The 19,749-nt window shown below is 39.7% G+C and overlaps 1 protein-coding gene across 1 annotated transcript in view; it reads left to right on the top strand.

Annotated features, from left to right (window-relative positions):
* Positions 1-19,749, top strand: part of LOC124711771 (protein abnormal spindle) — a 167,895-nt gene that overhangs the window by 128,279 nt on the left and 19,867 nt on the right. Inside the window, exons 10-15 of the mRNA XM_047241986.1 lie at positions 1,629-1,801; positions 1,921-2,140; positions 2,222-4,384; positions 4,489-4,672; positions 5,589-5,773; positions 5,885-6,007. Coding sequence (XP_047097942.1) covers positions 1,629-1,801; positions 1,921-2,140; positions 2,222-4,384; positions 4,489-4,672; positions 5,589-5,773; positions 5,885-6,007 — 3,048 coding nt within the window. The remainder of the gene's footprint in view (positions 1-1,628; positions 1,802-1,920; positions 2,141-2,221; positions 4,385-4,488; positions 4,673-5,588; positions 5,774-5,884; positions 6,008-19,749) is intronic.

Below are 19,749 nucleotides of genomic sequence, written 5' to 3'. Positions count from 1 at the left end.
AAAACAAGTGATTTCTAGCATTCCCCAAGGTAGTGTTATAGGCCCTCTGCTGTTCCTTATCTGTACAAACAATTTGAAGGCAATGTGAGCATCTGTCTTTTCATCAGAAGGTCGAAACAAATTGCAAAACGATTTAGAAAATACATCTGTGTGGTGTGAAAATTGGCAGTTGATGCTAAATAATTAAAATTGAGAGATCATCCACATTATTTCCAAAAGGAGTACATTAAACTTTGGTTACAAGATAAATCAGTCAGATCTAAATGCCATAAAGTCAACTAAATACCTAGGAATTACAATTATGAACAATTTAAATTGGAAAGAACACACAGAAAATGTTGTTTGGAAGGCAAACCAAAGACTGCGTTTTATTGACAGAACACTTAGAAAATGTAACAGATCTACTGAGGAGACTGCATACACTATGCTTGTCCATCCTCTTTTGGAGTACTGCTGTGCGGTGTGAGATCCTTACCAGATAGGATTGATGGTGTACATCAAGAAAGACCAAAGAAGAGCAGCATGTTTTGTACAGAAATAGAGTAGTGTGTGTCACTGACATGACACAGAATTTGGGGTGGACATCATTAAAACAAGGGCGTATTTCATTGCAGCAGAATCTTCTCATGACACTTCAGTTACCAACTTTCTCCTCCGCATGTGAAAATATTTTGTTGATGCTGTGACCCACTTGTGGAGAAGTGAGCATCATAATAAAATTAGGGAAAGGGAAATCGGAGTTAACAGAGAAAGATGCAGGTGTTCACTTCTTCCACACACTGTTCGAGATTGGAATAACAGAGAATAATTGTGAAGATAGTTCATTGTAGTAAGTGTAGATGTAGATAGATAGGGTACTGGGATAATGCGACCAAATCATTCTACAGAGAAGAATAAATGAAAAACATTAAAAATGTACCTCAAATTTGTGGAACCTATTCCAGACAAGACTAGGGGGGGATATTGTATAAATGGTCATTAGCTTGTTTGACTCATTGTAAAACATCGAGGAGGTAATGGAAAACCTGAACTGATAGATGCTTGAAGGAGGAAGCCAACTATTCTGCAGAACCTTACCTAAATATTTACAAAAACCAGTGTTAAATGAATAAATTAAGAGTATACTACAGCTTGCTCATAATTTTACACCCATACTGTTAGAGATAATGAGGTTAGATCAGTTAGAGCATTCACAGCAGTTAAACAGCATTCTTCCTGCACTCTTTACGTGATTGGATACCCTAATATTTAGCACTATTGGAAGTACCCGCTGCCTACACATCAGTGGTTTGCACAGTATGTATGTAGATGGAGATAGAGACAGGGTTAGGGAGGATGGGTTCATCTTGTACTTTTGCATAGAAAGGTAACCTGCCTCACCACCATTTTAAAATGGGGACTGTGGATTGCAGTAATATTGCCTGAGGATGAGGGTTTTATTGTCGAATTTACTAAACTTGTATTTATGTATGGTATGAAGTTATGCTCATGAGATGACATGCATGTATATAGTATTGTCCTTTCTATTATTTAATCTAAGTTCAGTTTATTGAACATGTAGTACTTTGCTGCCAGCCATTTATTGAGTGTTTTTTGATTGCATACGTCCTTCATCTTTATACTTTCAGTCAAGTCGTGATGTGTTGCTGGCGTTTTCTAGAGAATTTTTATCAGCTGTTGGTGACGTCACAAAGTGTCTGCGACATTTTGGTTACGTTGTAACTCATGAACAGTCATATCTGAATGAGTTTGATTATGCTGTGACCAAACTTCTTGATCTTCGGGATGGTATTCGCTTGTGGTAAGTGCTTCATGCAACTGAATGACACTGTGACTGTATATATGGATGGTAAAATCAAATTTATTATTGTTTCAATTTACTAAAGGCCATGATTTCACTTGATTTCACTTCATTCCCAGTCGTGTTATGGAAATAATACTGCAAGACGAAAACATCATGTCAAAGCTTAGAGCACCGGCTTTGTCAAGGCTGCAGAAAATACACAATGTAGGACTTGCGTTTGCATCTCTAATTTCGGCAGGCTTTGATATAAAAAGCAATATTACATCACGTGACATTGTAGATGGTCACAGAGAAAAAACGCTTTCGTTACTGTGGCAGATACTCCTGAAGTTTCAGGTAAATAGTCAAATCATTGTTTAATAAATGAATTTGAGTCTATATGTTCTAACTCTATTGTTATGATTTTTGTTTTTTTAGCTACCTAAGTATGAGGCTGCTGCAGTGAAGCTACAACGTTGGTGGAGAAGAAATTTGATCAGAACTAGAGTGAAGAATATAAGAAAAATAAAATCAGCTATTACAATTCAGCAGAAATTTAGAGCAACAAAGTTAATGAAGTATGAAAGAAATATTTTTCTAATGAAAAAAGCTGCTGCTGTAGTGATACAAAAATGGGCCAGGAAAGTACTGCCTGTGAAACAACAGAGGAGAATTTTTATTAGACAAAGGGAGAGTGCAGTAGTTATTCAGAGGTGGTGGAGAGCAATTTTAGTACAGCGGCATCGTGAGGTCTTCAATAAAAGAATGGTAGCTAAAGTACTTTACATTCAGAGATGGTACAGATCACAAATGCATATGCGCAAACAGAGGACTTGGTATCAAAGATTGCTTTTGTCGGTCAGATTGGTCCAACAGAGATTTCGAGCCAACAGAGCAATGAAGCAACAACAGGTTGCTTTCCAGCTCCGAAGGGCTGCTGCCTGCAAAATACAGTGTTGGATTAGAGCTGTTTATTTAATGAGAAAGGTACGCACATTGTTTCTAGAGCAAAAACGAAGTGCCATTATTATACAACAATGGTATCGAAATGTGCATTCTACAAAATTACAACAACATGAATATCGAAAACTGAGATTCACTGTTCGATTAGTTCAGCAGAGATTTAGAGCCAACAGAGCAATGAAGCAACACAAGGCTGCTTTTCAGGTACAAAAGGCTGCTGCTACGAAAATACAGTGTTGGATTAGAGCTGTTCATTTAATGAGAAAAGAACGCATATCATTTATGGAGCAAAAACGAAGTGCAATTATTATACAACAATGGTATCGAAATATGCTTTTAACAAGATTACAGCAATGTGAATACCAAAAACTGAGGTTGACTGTTCAATTAGTTCAGCAGAGATTTCGAGCCAACAGAGCAATGAAGCAACAGCAGGCTGCTTTCCATCTCCAAAGGGCTGCTGCCTGCAAAATACAGTGTTGGATTAGAGCTGTTTATTTAATGAGAAAGGAACGTACATCATTTCTAGAGCAAAAACGAAGTGCAATTATTATTCAACAATGGTATCGAAATATGTGTTCTACAAAATTACAACAACATGAATATCAAAAACTGAAATTGACTGTTCGATTAGTTCAGCAGAGATTTAGAGCCAACAGAGCAATGAAGCAACACAAGGCTGCTTTTCAGGTACAAAAGGCTGCTGCTACGAAAATACAGTGTTGGATTAGAGCTGTTCATTTAATGAGAAAAGAACGCATATCATTTCTGGAGCAAAAACGAAGTGCAATTATTATACAACAATGGTATCGAAATATGCTTTTAACAAGATTACAGCAATGTGAATACCAAAAACTGAGGTTGACTGTTCAATTAGTTCAGCAGAGATTTCGAGCCAACAGAGCAATGAAGCAACAGCAGGCTGCTTTCCATCTCCAAAGGGCTGCTGCCTGCAAAATACAGTGTTGGATTAGAGCTGTTTATTTAATGAGAAAGGAACGTACATCATTTCTAGAGCAAAAACGAAGTGCAATTATTATTCAACAATGGTATCGAAATATGTGTTCTACAAAATTACAACAACATGAATATCAAAAACTGAAATTGACTGTTCGATTAGTTCAGCAGAGATTTAGAGCCAACAGAGCAATGAAGCAACACAAGGCTGCTTTTCAGGCACAAAAGGCTGCTGCTATGAGAATACAATGTTGGATTAGAGCTGTTCATTTAATGAGAAAAGAACGAACATCATTTTTGGAACAAAAAAGTAGTGCAATTATTATACAACAGTGGTATCGAAATATGCGTTCAACAACATTACAGCAACAAGAGTACCAAAAACTGAGGTTAATAGTGATACACATTCAGCAGAAATACAGGGCTACATTGTTGATGAAATATGATAGAAATATTTATCAGAGGAAAAGGTGGGCATCTGTTATTATTCAGAGATGGTTTCGAGCCACTCTTAATATGAAACGTCAGCGTGATTTGTATTTGACACAGAGACGTTGTATTATTACTATACAGAGATGGTTCAGGAGTGTTTGGTCCAAAAGAGAAAGAGAAGCAAAACGAAAAGTACTAGTTCCCATATCCCAATCAGAAATTGAAAATCGTGCTGCGGTCAAAATACAGGTACATTATGTTACGTTACCAGTAGTTTATATTGTTCATAAATGTGTCCACATAATTTACAGGACTGTAGATACTATACATTTCTATTCTGCCTATTTTTACAGGCCTTTTGGAGGGGTTTTGCTGCACGAAAGCGGCTGCCTAGTAACTGCTTAAGTCTGAAAAATAGAGGTGTTACCAGAAACCCCTCGCAACCTGTTCAGACATTGCGGTGGAAGTACACAAATAATCTGAGGTGCTTTGAACAGAATTCCCTGGGACAGATGATCATGCTCTTCATGTCTCTAAGTAAGTTCACTATTCAAATGATGTAGGCTTTCATGGCCAGTAACGCAGCATTTTTGTTGTCCTTCCTAATAGATTACTGCAGTGGCCACTGTCTCTGGTTTTATCTGTCAACTGACTGGATTTGCAGTTCCTTCCTCACAACTTTACAGTGGTTGAACATGAGAGCAACTATTGCATCATTATATAACAGTATTACAAATCAGACCTAGCTGTAAATATAGGGTTGAATACCACAGAACTGCACTAGGTATGGTCGTAATTAAAAATATATCCCCACACGTTCCAAGTGGTGAACCAACTCCAACTGACGTACTCAAATTGACGTCTGTGTTCCATGCTGGTACCATATTGATATTTCGATATCATGTTTATTACTAACCGACTAATGTGATTAATGGTTCACAGTCCCAGTGGCAGGTGGCCTACCTAACAGCTTTCAGGGGCAAGAAAAATTTGACTTTTCAATGCTTTATATAATTGGTTGAATTTAAAACACCGTCGCAATTTAATCATTAAGAGGTGTAATCTTATGTTAAAAGAAGAGTTTAACTTAGTAAGAGAAGTATTACAGTTGGAAACTATGTTTGCCTTGAGCCAGTATAGCTCACTAAACTTATAGTTCCCACTATATTCATTCAGTATTTGAGAATGAGAGCACATGGTGTTTTCTAATAAACCTTAAACCTAATTTCAAACCTTTAATAAACTTTTTCTCACATACTGCTATATGCTTAATGTCAAGTATTTAACACAGTTACTCATTTGTAAAGTAATCACATGTTTGGAGCTGTTTTATATGTGGGAGTTGAGTTCTTAAAAGAATCGAGGTTTGACTGTTAGTATTCTGTTATATTGCTAATTGATGAGTTGAGTGAAACATAAGGAAATGCATTTTTTCTGTTTTATCTTTTTGCAGCTTCTTTGACTGAACTGTCTAGAGAGATATGTAAAGATTTTTCTGCAAGTGAATACCTACCAAAAGTTTTCGGTGAACTTAAACGATCAAATCGTTCATTTGCATATCAGAGACTCTGTTCACTTGGAACACAGTTACTCTTGAATCTGGCAAAATACCCAGAAAACAGGGACAACATTTGGCAGGTAATATTTCTTCATATGGTGTGTATTCGCAAAATTAATGTTCATCTTTTGATAAATAAACTATGTTTCTGCAAATTTTGTGGTTATTTGTAATTCTAAATTTTTATACAGGTTGATGAGGCCCTAGAAATTATGTTTCAACTGATGACGCAGTCTGTGGGAACACAGTTCACAATATTCTCCAATTGCTGCAAAGTACTTTGGTTGCTTGCTGATGATCCTTTGAAAGCACAAGTAGGTATTCACTTCTTAACTTTTCATAATGTCTTCTCCTGGCACCACTGTTTGCTTCGCTTCCCGTTTCTCGTTTCTTGTTGGACTCTTCTGTTAGTGTGGTCATGTTCATGGGCTTAATATGCACTATGTATTGAAGAGCATTATTGCTACGTATTTTTTATTATTGAATCAATTTGTAAAGGGTGTTAATATAGTAACTTACATGTAGAACAATTAAAAATTAAGACAAATTCAGTTTGTACTCAATGTTTTAAAGTAGCATTGTCATCTCACATAAACTCCGAAGAAAAAAGAATAGAATATTTTAACTGTCAAAATAAATCATTAGTAGACTGTAAATTTTGCAAAAATATTCTGTATACATTTGGCATTCGAAGAAATTATTTCATGTGGAGAATGAAGTCTACAAAACAACAATCAGAAAAGTATCTAGTTAGTGTCAGATGCTTGAAAATGACTGATTTTTGGCCATTGCTCTGTTTTGAGCAGGACCACTTACAGGGAAGCTCCATATTAACGAACCTGCTTTGAAGGAATTCTGACTTTTAATGAAAATCTTCGTCATTCTTCCTGAAATTGTCACAAGAACAATGTGAGTTTGCAGAATCAGATTTTCACTCTGCAGCGGAGTGTGTGCTGATATTGAACTTCCTGGCAGAGTAAAACTGTGTGCCGGACCGAGACTCGAACTCGGGACCTTTTCCTTTTGCGGGCAAGGTTCGCAGGAGAGCTTCTGTAAAGTTTGGAAGGTAGGAGACGAGGTAATGGCAGAAGTGATGCTGTGAGGACGGGGCATGAGTCGTGCTTGAGTCGCTTGGTTGAGCACTTGACCGCGAAAGGCAAAGGTCCCGAGTTCGAGTCTCGGTCCGGCACACAGTTTTAATCTGCCAGGAAGCTTCAATGTGAGTTTAGTTTGCTTTTAATAAACCTTGTTTTAAAAAGTGGGTCTTTAAGGAATTAACACTAAACGGTCTGCAAATTGAAGCCTACTAGTGCTGAAATTCCTAACATGTTTACACTGACAAGATATTGGCATCACAACATGTCTGAATGCTTGCTGCTGTTCCTTTAATTTTCAATCAGTCAACTGTAAGTTGTTAATAGTTATCACAATCAATTCTTGTCAGTTGGTAGGTTGCAGTTTTTGGTTGATAATTTTGAACTCTCAAGTCACCCATGTTACCAGATAAAACAGCTGCAAGGCCTATCCACTTTTTGGCTTAAAAGATATCTGTTTTAGTACAATTAAGATGGAAAGTTGAGAAAAAAATTCACATTATTTCTCATTTGGCCACAAATATGTAAATATAAGAAGATAATGAAACAGATAAGAATACAGAGCATGAACTATAGATTTCTGCACGCAGGTGATGTGATTTAATGTCACGGAAAATGTTACGTTTATGGCCAATTGCGCATGAACTGGTAATATTGTGATATTTACCCAAGCGTTGGATTCTGCACTGTAAAAGAGTGGAAATTTTGTGTAGTTACAGCCAGTAAACCTAGAAAGCTTACAATCCAGCAGAAAACTGTAGTTCTTATTGTCGAAGAGAATCATAACATTAAAATCTTGCATGGCAGAGAAATAAGATTTGATGCTGTCATCTTTATGTGGTATGATAAAAAAAAAATGAGGCCTTTGACTGCTGAAACTCGTAGTTCTTGTGCATTAAATAGGAAGAACATTCATGCTTCATTGTTTTCTGACTTAGAAACCATCCTTGCAAAATGCAAAAATCATGTGTGTTTGGCCCACCACAGTTTGTACTCGTTGAGACATTTCGCTAGCACCATGAAAAGGGTGTGGTGTCTGTCACTTTTCTCAACTTTATTCACCTTTTTCAAACTTTTTTACTCTTTTTTGGAAACAAATGTTGTTTACTTTTATTTCCAAATTTCTCTATTCATGTTAGTTTAACTTTTTTTACTATGACTTCCAAATTGTAAAAACTCCATTAAGACAATTTTTATTATTCTGTGTGTTAGAAATTGAACTTATGTCTCCCACGAACAGAAATACTATCAGCACAGGACACAGATTAGTACTCTCACACTACACATAACATGTAGCACATATTACTAACAATACAGATTAATGATTTACAGCTCAAAACTCAAGAAATTCGTCCCCACGTCAATTGCCATGGTGATACAAAATTCTCATTTCAAAGAGATACTCTAAACCAATAGGAAATTGGCCATTACTATTACACCGTTATTTACAAATATCATCAAACAAAATTAAATTGAAAATAATCGTGTCAGAAAATAAAACTTTCCACAACATAAAAATCATTAGAAATTCCTAAACTAATATATCCTTGTTGCTCAGCTCCTTGAATGAAACTTTCATTAACTTGTATTACTGTTCTCCATAAAAATCATTACATCCTAATGTATACAGCAGCATTGATATTTCATTAATCATTATCTCATCTACGTTATGTGTTAGTTCATTATGAGTCCCACCTGCGGGTTTGGGGATTAGATTACACCTGAGGTATTCCCGCCTGTTTTAAGAGGCGACTAACAGGAGTCTCACACGTTTCAGTCTTTATGTGTTGTTCCCCTGTAGGGTTTGACCTCCATTTTTCAAAATTTTCCCGAAGAGCGAGCCAATTGGAGAAGGGCACCTTACATGGTGCATCGCGTTCATCATACCTTCAGATCTTTAACCCACTTTCTCGTCGTCGCAATGCAGTCCAACTCATTCTCCATCTCTTGGGCAAGGATACCTTCCTGGGTGCATTTTCCACCATGCACTATGCAGTGTCACTTTTTGCACTGCCAATGACCACAGACTTCTTTGCACCTCATATTCAGCACGGTAGCCAGTCTGTTGCGGTGGGGCCGCCATGTACCCTGTTGGTTGTAGCCCCCTTACAACACGGGGATCGCTCTGCTGATGCCTGCGCTGTTAACTCCCCACGAATGGTGAGGAGTGGATGCCCATCATCTTTGGGCATCGGGACTCCCAGCAATGGCCATCCTGCCAGGTGGCCTTTGCTGTGGCTGGGTGGCAAGTATGGGGAGGGCCCCTGGTCAGTGTGGGTGGCATCAGGGCAGGTGACTTGCAATGAAGCGTACCACGTCATCACTTGCTGGTGATCAAACACCAGCAGTCCCTAAACGTTCCAAGTCTCAGTACAATGCAAGAAAGTACGACCCTAAGTCATTCCCCTCCCTGGCCACACCATGGGAGGAATGTCAGGCTAAGGATGGCAGTGAACCTTATTCACCCAGGTACCTCGTACATACGAGAACTGATGGGGACTCCTTTGTTTTGATGAAGCCACAGTTTTTTGTAGAGCATTTAGAGGACAAGTTTGTGGAGGTGGAGGCCTTGTCCAAAATGCACTCTGGGTCTGTTTTGATAAAAACAGCATCCTCTGCCCTGTCACGGACTTAACTCGCTTGTAACAAGTTGGGGGATGTTTCTGTTACCATCACGCCACATAAAAGCTTAAATATGGTCCAGGGTATTATCCTCCACAGGAACCTTCTTTTGCAGTCTAATGACGAGCTGTGCGCCAATTTAGAGTGGTGAGGTGTTCATTTCATGCTGTGCGTCTATCGGGGTCCGAGGGATAATCAGGTTGCCACCGGTGCCTTCATCATGGCCTTCGAGGGTGACACCTTAGCAGAGAAGATCAAGGTGATGGTTTGCCGCTGTGATGTCAATCCATATATCCCTCCCCTGATGCGGTGCTTTAAGTGCTGGAAGTTAGGTCATTGTCTTCCCACTGTATCTCCAGCGTCACATGTCGAGATTGTGGCCGTCCATCATATCCCAATAATCCATGTTCCCCACCTCCCATCTATGTCAACTGCAGAGAGCACCATTCGCCTTGCTCGCCAGACTGTAGGATTTTGCAGAAAGAGAGGAAAATCATTGAATACAAAACCCTGGACCGACTGACCTACATTGAGGCTAAGAGAAAATATGAGCACCTACATCCTGTGGCTATGACCTCCTCCTGCACCGCTGTTACGAGAACAGTTATAGCCCCATCAGTTTTGCAAATTCCGATCGGCTCTCAGAGCCAGAAGGTTACACCTGCCCCCTTGATGGTGAGGCGCACTTCCCCCCTGTTGCTCCTGCACCACCTACTTCAGGAGCACTGCCACCCGCCCCCCCCCCCCGCCCCCCACCCGCCACCCCCAACCATCGGGGACACCTGTCCCCACTTCTCAGCCGGAGAGGCGTAAGTCTTCTTCGGCTCCTCTCGCCGGGAAGGGGTATCTTGGGTCACTCCCTTCCCAGGTTTCTGCTAATGGGAAAGATGATGCCCGCCAGTGGCTGAAGTGCCCGAAAGCAGCTGGTCGCAGGGCTTCATGATCATCTTCAGTCCCAGAGACTGAATCAGTGTAGCCCTCCCAGCCAGAGAAACCCAAGGAGCAGCGAGAAAGGTCCAAAAAGAGGACCCCTAAGAGCAAGCGGTTGCACCCACATCACTGCCACCTTCAAGCTCTGCATCTGAAGATAAGGAGGAGATTCTGGCGTCCACTGAGGACATAGATCTCGCCGGACCCTCAGACGCAATGGATGTAGACTGCTCAGGCAATAAGTCAGTGGCAGCAGGTGACCCTGAGGCGTAAACTGCCTCATTGAATGTTCCATGCCTTCCCAGTAACACGATGACATCATCCCCCGGTGGAGTTGCGGCGGTTTTCTCCACTGCCTGGCTGAGTTGCGACAACTGTTAAGCTTTACACCTGCTTTTTGCATTGCTCTCCAGAAAACCTGGTTCCTGGAAATGTGGACCACTGCCCTCTGCAGCTATAAGGGATATTACAAGAACCGTAGCGACCATAATCGAGTGTCAGGTGGAATCTGCATTTATGTCCTAAACTTGGACTGTAGTGAAACTGTGCGCCTTCAAACCCCTCTTGAAGCTGTGGCTGTCAGAATAAGGACGACATAGGAAATAACTGTCTGCAATGTATATCTTCCTCCAGATGGTGAAGTACCCCTGAATGTATTAGCTGCACTGATGATCAGCTCCCTAAACCTTTCCTAGTTTTGGGAGATTTTAACGCCCTTAACCCCTTGTGTGGTGGCACCGTGCTTACTGGCCAAGGCAGAGATGTCAAAGCTTTACTGTCTCGGTTCGACCTCTGCCTCTTAAATACTGGGGCTGCCACACATTTCAGTGTGGCTTGTGGTAGTTACTCAGCCATTGATTTATCCATTTGCAGCCCAGCACTTCTCCCATCTATCCACTGGAGAGCACATGACAACCTGTGTGGTAGTGACCACTTCCCTATCTTCCTGTCACTGCCCCGGCGTCAGGCCCACAGATACCTGTACAGATGGACTTTAAACAAGACAGACTGGGAAACTTTGACATGTGCTGTCACTGCTGACTTTCCTCTCATGGTAACATTGATGTGATAGTTAATCAGGTGATAACAACAATTATTACTACAGCGGAAAACGCGATACCTCGCTCTTTAGGGTGCCCATGGCGAAAGGTGGTCCTTTGGTGGTCGCCGGAAGTTGCTGAGGCAATTAAGGAGCATCGGCGAGCTCTACAGTGGCATAAACGACACCCTTCCCTGGAGCATCTCATAGCATTTAAGAGGCTCCGTGCCTGCGTTCACCAGCTTATAAAAAGACGGAAGCAGGAGTGTTGGGAGAGATATGCCTCGACCATTGGGTGCCATACCTACCTTCCCACGTCTGGATGAGGATCAAACATCTTTTTGGGTACGAGAGCTTGACAGGTGTCCTTGGCATTACCATCAATGGCATGTTACCTACTGGCGCATACACAATTGCCGAGCGCTGTACAGAGTGCTTTGCTCGAGCCTCTGCATCGGAGAACTGCCCCCCAGCGTTTCGCACCCTCAAACAGTGGATGGAAAGGAAAGTCCTCTCGTTCGCTACACACCACAGTGGACCCTATAATGCCCAATTTACAGAATGGAATCTCCTCAGTGCCCTTGCACATTGCCCCAACACAGCTCCTGGGCCGGATCGGATCCAGGTCAGATGATTAAACATCTCTCATCTGACTACAAGTGACTTCAGCTGGATCTAGTGCGATGGCATCTTTCCATCGTAATGGTGGGAGAGCACCATCATTCCGGTCTTCAAACCCGGTAAAAACCACCTTGATATGTATAGCTATCAGTCCATCAGCCTCACCAACATTTATTCAGGGTGTATACGACCCGGGACAACCGGGAGGTCCGGGAAAAACCCGGGAATTTTTTCATCCGGAAGAAAACTGGGAAAAACCCGGGATATTTTTAGAATTCCGGGAATTTTTCATTGTTTTATTTTTCAGTTAAATGTTTGTAATTTTGACTGGTAAGAACCGATACTCTAAAAAAGGATATTACTGTATCCCGCTACTGCAGAATATTACTTCAACAATAAAACATAAACGAGAGAAAAAAACGAAAATAACTTAAATTGCAAAGGAAATGTGTCATATACAACGACACACAGCGCTCATGCAAGCGTCTACCAATTGAAAATGTGAATGTGCGTTAAGTCGCAACTGTTTACATTCGATTTCTTTTAGCATTTACGCGCGCTCTCATGCGCATGTGCAGTTGGGTCACGTTTGAGTAGTTGATTCTTCCGCTTGTGGCTACAGGAATGTGGCTGTTGGCTGTGCAAGCAGTCACAGCAAGCAGCTAGATGCTACCTGGAAAAGGGGGCGCCAAATTCATATTCTTGAGGAACAAAACTTGTTTCACAAAGCGCCTAGCATCCAGCGCACATTTGTCTGTCGATTATTCAGATGATTTTGAAACCCTTCCCTGTTGGATTTGGAACATTTTTGGATACATTTAAAGTTGATTTCTGAATGAATCATAAGTTGACTTTTGAATGCATGCATAGTATACGTGATGTCTCTGTCAGGAGAATCCTCGTCGCATCTAGAGATAAACATTATGCAGACAAAAGGGGACGGGGCTTTACTAGCGAAATCCATAGATACAGACTACCAGAATGGAAATAAACGACTGACAGGAATAACAGGTAAGAAAGATTACGTATTATCTTCTCAGTGTATCCAAGAAAATGAAATTTTGACAGAAAATTTTTGGCCAGATCACTACACTAGTAATCACCAGTAGTACAGTCCCTGGCTAGCAGCCGCGTAAGTTCTATTCTGGAAGTAACGCGGAAAACGTGTTGTTCGAACACGTACTAATGCCTAAGCGGAAAATAATCGCAGGATAACTCAACCTGTGATTCTGGAAGGGTTAGTGAAGTTAATCACCGAACAAGTTTTGATAATGGCAGCAATAGCTACAGAATTGATGATGACAAGACTGTTTGTTAGAACGGGGAAGGAGAAGAAACGGGGACATCACACAAATTATGGAAGAATAAGACGATTCCAAATTTATATAAAAATTTCGGAATACTACTTTTTGATCTCATGCTTGAGAAGCTGGTGCGTGTGAATGAAATGTGAAACTATTTCGCTGGCCGAAGTGGCCGTGTGGTTAAAGGCGCTGCAGTCTGGAACCGCAAGACCACTACGGTCGCAGGTTCGAATCCTGCCTCGGGCATGGAGGTTTGTGATCTCCTTAGGTTAGTTAGGTTTAACTAGTTCTAAGTTCTAGGGGACTAATGACCTCAGCAGTTGAGTCCCATAGTGCTCAGAGCCATTTGAACCATTTTTTGAAACTATTTCCTAACATAAAGCTTTTTGCTTGTATGTAGTAGGCCTAATAGGCATTTGATATTGATACTTCGTGGATTATATTCTGTCGTGTTATAAAAATCGCCATTTGTGCCAAAACAGTCTCGTTTATTTGGTGTGTTACAAAATTGCTGTCATATTAGAAAGGCCTATTTTGTTTTATATAGCAGACAGTGACAAAATAGACATAATCAGATCGAGAAACCACACAGTCTTGGGTATTATTGTATTAACAGCTTTTCCGTATTAGATTACGACATTTCGATTTTTCATATAGCACAACGTTTGACGAACTTTGTTAAGATAATAGATTCTTTCGCAGAAAGGAAAGCACGCCATGTAAAGCTGTAGCAAGATCAGAGAGAAAAAATTCTAGGAGCTAAGGTTTGAAGAAATTTGTAATTTCTTGCTTATCTCTTGTCAGTATTGGTTTTATATATCCTATATTTAATTTTGTCACACAAAACAGCAAGTTATTAACTAATAGGCAATAAAGAGTTCAGATTTTCTAAAGAGTTCTTGTTCTCTTGATTACAAATAATCTCATCCGTTATTAATCGCGAGATTTTTTTAAAAAGAGGCGTAGGCTGTCAAACCGGCTGATGGGAACAGGAGAGGCACCACAGGATATTTCAATTTCCACACTCCTGAATATAGTTTGGTCGTGCGGTAGAAAAATGCTTTATGAAGAGGCGTGGCACTGCACTTTGACATACTTAGACCAAATAATATGTCTTACATTTCCTCGAATACATATGTTTCACGTTTCAGACTTTTCAGTAAGATGTGCACTACAAGATGAACATATCTTGAAAATTCGATTTTTTTTTTTTTTTTTTTTTTTTTTTTTTTTTTTTTTTTTTTTTTTTTTTTTTTTTTTAGTATTGACCTGGTTCGCAAATGTAGATCCGGGGCTGATGCACAGAGCAGTCTGTTATAGTGGGTAGTCTCCATGTGACCCGTGTTCACATTTAGTGATTTTGCTGTTTCCGCTTCGTTTACTCTCACGTCAAATGAAAACAAAATGGATATCTGTGGCCGGGAGCTATCAAGTGAATTAAAACACTTTCACATAATTACGGAAGGCTTAAATATGTCATTAGTTTCAGATTTTATTTTATTTTCATCTTTCTGACAGTCAAGCATTAATCACCTTGCGAAACAATAAAGTTATTTTTGTCTGTTTGCTAAAGAAATTTGACTTCTGTTAACCTTTTCTGCAGAGGCAGTCAACGTATTTGAAACGAAATGTTTGATTCCACAGTACTGGCTAGTTTCAACTGTTCGCTGTATTTCAAGTGAATGTTTTCTAGCACGTCTTGCATTTTGCCATAATAAAGAACCAAACATGATATAATACAGTACTGGTGCTCCAAGAAAATTTACATCCCGAAAACCACACTGAAAAGCTTAATATCAGGCCGAGGTCTACTTCATTGGGAATATGGACATACGAATGTGCCCTTTAAGTATGCACTTTAAATGTGCACATTTTAATATGGTTCACTAAATTCCGATGCTCTTACAGTATCCTCTGATGTCTTGTTTCTTTTATGACATAATGTATGATGTTTTATATATAAAAACAAAGATGAGGTGACTTACCGAACGAAAGCGCTGGCAGGTCGATAGACACACAAACAAACACAAACATACACACAAAATTCAAGCTTTCGCAACAAACTGTTGCCTCATCAGGAAAGAGGGAAGGAGAGGGAAAGACGAAAGGAAGTGGGTTTTAAGGGAGAGGGTAAGGAGTCATTCCAATCCCGGGAGCGGAAGGACTTACCTTAGGGGAAAAAAGGACAGGTATACACTCGCACACACACACACACATATCCATCCACACATACAGTCTGTATGTGTGGATGGATATGTGTGTGTGTGTGTGTGTGTGCGAGTGTATACCTGTCCTTTTTTCCCCCTAAGGTAAGTCTTTCCGCTCCCGGGATTGGAATGACTCCTTACCCTCTCCCTTAAAACCCACTTCCTTTCGTCTTTCCCTCTCCTTCCCTCTTTCCTGATGAGGCAACAGTTTGTTGCGAAAGCTTGAATTTTGTGTGTATGTTTGTGTTTGTTTGTGTGTCTATCGACCTGCCAGTACTTTCGTTCGGTAAGTCACCTCATCTTTGTTTTTATATATAATTTTTCCCATGTGGAATGTTTCCCTCTGTTATATTGTATGATGTTTTACACGTACGTACATACGGGCTTCCTACGTCATGATAGTTACCCAAGCGTGGTGTCGCCTGTTATCTGCACTCTCTGGGAACTGCTGAAACGAACCTATTTCTAACAGGTCGCGGGAAAATATTGCGAATAGTGTTTTCAAAAGCGTTACTTTCAAAGTAAATATCCTTTTACGTAAGTTGAACTATGTGCAAGAATGTACCATGAATTTATTAAATCACAGAGCATTAGACACTCATTTAAAAGTCAACTCTTTCATGACGAGCCATTTAGATTTAAAAATCAACTCTTTGATGACGAGCCATTTAGAAGAATTTCGAACCCTGAAGATCAGACATTTATGTCTTTACTAAAAATTTTACTGGCACATTTGTGTGATAATACCTTCAAGTGTAACACGCACAATAAAGATCAACAGTATATGCGAAAGCTTAGCTTCTCTTGCAGCTTGAGACCAATATTATATGTGAAAGCTTTCCTTTTCTTGTAGCAACATTATGTATATTAATTTAAACTATTAACTTTCCCTGTTTGTGTGTTCGTGCTACTTAACAGTGATGTTACTGTTGGCTGACTACATCACGTGTCTTATGCTCTTTATACCCGCTGTCATCGGCTGGAGAGATCACGTGACATGAGCTACGAACGGCTTACAAAAGCACATCGAAATCTCTTCAATGATTCGGAAAGTAACATGCGGTGTTGTGGTGGAATTCCAGTGTATATTTTCGTAATATGAAAATACGCAGCGTACATGTTGCTGCACATCAAAGATATTTCCAAAACGTGTCTTTTTCCCTGAGTTACGTTTCCTGAAGTGCTGGGAAATTGTACGCCCATATATAAAACCATAACCGTTCAAAGGGTTGGTAAGGGAAAATATACTGTCACCCGGGAGAAAGTGTACTTTTAACCAGGAAATCTGGGAAAAATCCAGGAATTTTTTTTCCTTGTCCACGTATACACCCTGTATAAGTAAGCTGCTGGAACGAATGGTGTGTTGGCGGTTGGGTTGGGTCCTGGAGTCATGTGGCCTACTGGCTCCATGTGAGCCTACAGTGCCTACCATCCTTATTGTCATCCCTATTGTTGTGCCTACTCAGCAACAGTGCTCATCAAAATGCAGTATGCCTGAATAACAATACAGTGCAGATTGTACAATGTTGGTTGACCTTTGTTGTATGTACTGTAGTTGGTTGTGTGCTGTAGTGATGCCACATGTCTCATGTTAATTTTAAAGTGTTGTATGTACAGTGTACTTTACATATGTAACTGTGTGTTTCTTAATGTTTTAATTTATACATTATAGTGAGTGGCAGGAGTAAGAGAAATTCGTGCCATTGAAAGTGAAACTAGAGGCTTTGAAAAAACTTTACAAAGGAGAAATATTAAAATACTTGCTGCTGAGTATGGGGTTGGTGAAGCGACAGTTGGAGACTGGCATAGAACAGAGACAAAACTGAGAAGTTTTCATCAAACAAGTGTTCTATTTCATCATTTGAATGGAAATCAGTGAAGAAATCAGAATATGAAAGATTGAGTGAAGCTTTGTTAGTTTGGTGTAGTCAACAAAGACGAGAAGAAACTCCAATTTCAGGGCCTAGTATACAAGAAGTACTTCTTAGAAATGAGTTAAAGGAAGGTGAGGACGATCTGCAAGTTCAGGATTGTTGGATAGGTGGAAAAGGGATACGGTGTAAGGCAGCTTGAAATTTGTGGTGGAAAACTTTGTGTGGCTTCTCAAACTGTTACACAATTTGGTGAGAAAATAAGAAAAATTATACAAGAAGAAAATGGTACTACTGATCAACTGTATAACTGTAAAGAAGCAGGGCTAAATTATAAAATGCTTCCGTCTAAAACTCTAGCCTCAAAAGAAGAAAAGGCCACTCTGAACTACAAAACTTTAAAGTGAGGTTAACAATTCTTTCCGCAAAGAATGCAAATGGAGAGCATAAACAGGAATTGATAGTAATAGGGAAGTCTGCTAAGCGTAGAAGTTTAAAAAATATCACTGCTTCTGCACTGCTTGTTACATGTTTCCACCAAAAATCTGCTTGTATAGAGAAAAAATTTTTAGAAATAGTTTTTTGAAGATTTTGTTCCAGAGACCAAAAGATACCTAAAGAAAAAGTGCTTACTTTCGAAAGCAATCTTTACACTTGGCAACACTGGTTCACACACTGATGAGGAAGAATTACAATGTGACAATATTTGCATATTGTACTTACCTCTAACATGGCTAGTTTAATACAGCCTATGGACCAAGATGTTGTACAATACTTAAGAAAAAAAATCTACAATAAAAGATACAGTTTACTGGATAGTCGATTAATGGTCTTAAATAAAGGCAGAGACACTAAAACGGTCTTGGAACCAGATTTTATGGAATGAAACGGATACCTCCAGTAGCGTGGAAGATGACCTACTGTTGCCAGAACTGATGAAAAAGCTTTCTGGATGTGAAACTGCAAATGCATGTGATGTTTCAGAATGGATGTGATCAACAGTTTGAAGTAACTGATCTTGCAATTGTTGAAATGGTTAGTGAACCCACTGAAGTCGGTGACAATATGGAATTTCCTGAAGAAATTGTACCAGTGATCACTAACACCGAGGGTTTGGCAGCACTTGATGTGGCATTGCACTATATTGAGCATCAAGCAGAAGCTACTTCAACTGACACCATGCTTCTTACAACAGGGTGCGACGTTGCTATTAAAAGAGAGGTTCTATTTTTAAAAAAGGAAGACTACGGACAATTTCTTTAAAATGTAGCTTGTATTTTTGCAACTTAGAAATGTGTGCCGATATATGTACATACAACACAGATATATACTATATTGTTTTATAGTTACTTTTTAATCATTATTGTGCTCATTTAATATTTATTCATTTTATTTAAGGATATTTCCATATTATCTGAGGTTTCTGTACTTCAAGGTAGCCTCAGCCCCAATTAGCTTGAATTACCAGAACTCGACTGTATCATCAGTATTCCATGAAAAATCTGTGGGACTAATACATATTAGGGCCAAGTCCATGAGCTCATGATAGTCGAATACTATCTATTGTAAGGTTACAGATGTAGTTAGTCTTTGAGATAATTATCTGTACCTTACACCTAGCATCCAAGTGCTGCAGCACTGCCACCAAGTGAAATCCCAGTGATTGAGAAGATTGGTTTGGCATCAGCTGACACGTGTGGCACAAAAGGCAAGGAGTAGTGGGGTGTTGCGGCTGAATGTCAGATATTATTGGACAATACATGGTCATTTGCTATGAGAAGTTTGATAAATCCGTTAAATGTTGCAGTGTTCATGGACGGAATTGAGAACTCACCATTATTAGAACTGAGTTGTTAACAAAGATCGTTAGGAGGAATGATTACTTCAGAAAAGTAATAACAAGCTGAAATAGGACTGAACATCAGTATGTGTGCATAAAAACATTAAGAACGTGTATTGTGCCTTGTGCTAGAGCCAGTAAACCTTTGAGTTTTAGGAAGTAAGTGCCTTCTTGCGAAACCTTTTCACTTTTGTTATAGCTAACTGAGTGTGAAGATTTCTAACAGCAAGTGTGGTGATCTTGATAAGGCATTTACTGCTTGGTACACGGTCCCATATTTAGTCTTCAGGTGCATGTTCATTGGGAGTAGGATGTCCACTCTAAGCTGTGTAGCATAAACATTGATATGATCGCTGTGGTTATATCAGCACAGCTGGTTTTAGGAAGAAACTTGGCTGTGATAGATGTGAATAAGGAGAAGGCATCTTACAGTATATGGCCTAAAAGTCTCTAATCCTGAAAATGTCACTTCTTCAGCATACTTAAGCTAAACTCCTGTTTAAGGAAACACCTCGTTTAAGGGGAAAA

The sequence above is a fragment of the Schistocerca piceifrons genome, chromosome 8, assembly GCF_021461385.2.
Source record: "Schistocerca piceifrons isolate TAMUIC-IGC-003096 chromosome 8, iqSchPice1.1, whole genome shotgun sequence".
NCBI lineage: Eukaryota > Metazoa > Arthropoda > Insecta > Orthoptera > Acrididae > Schistocerca > Schistocerca piceifrons.
This window is presented reverse-complemented; position numbering and strand designations above follow the sequence as displayed.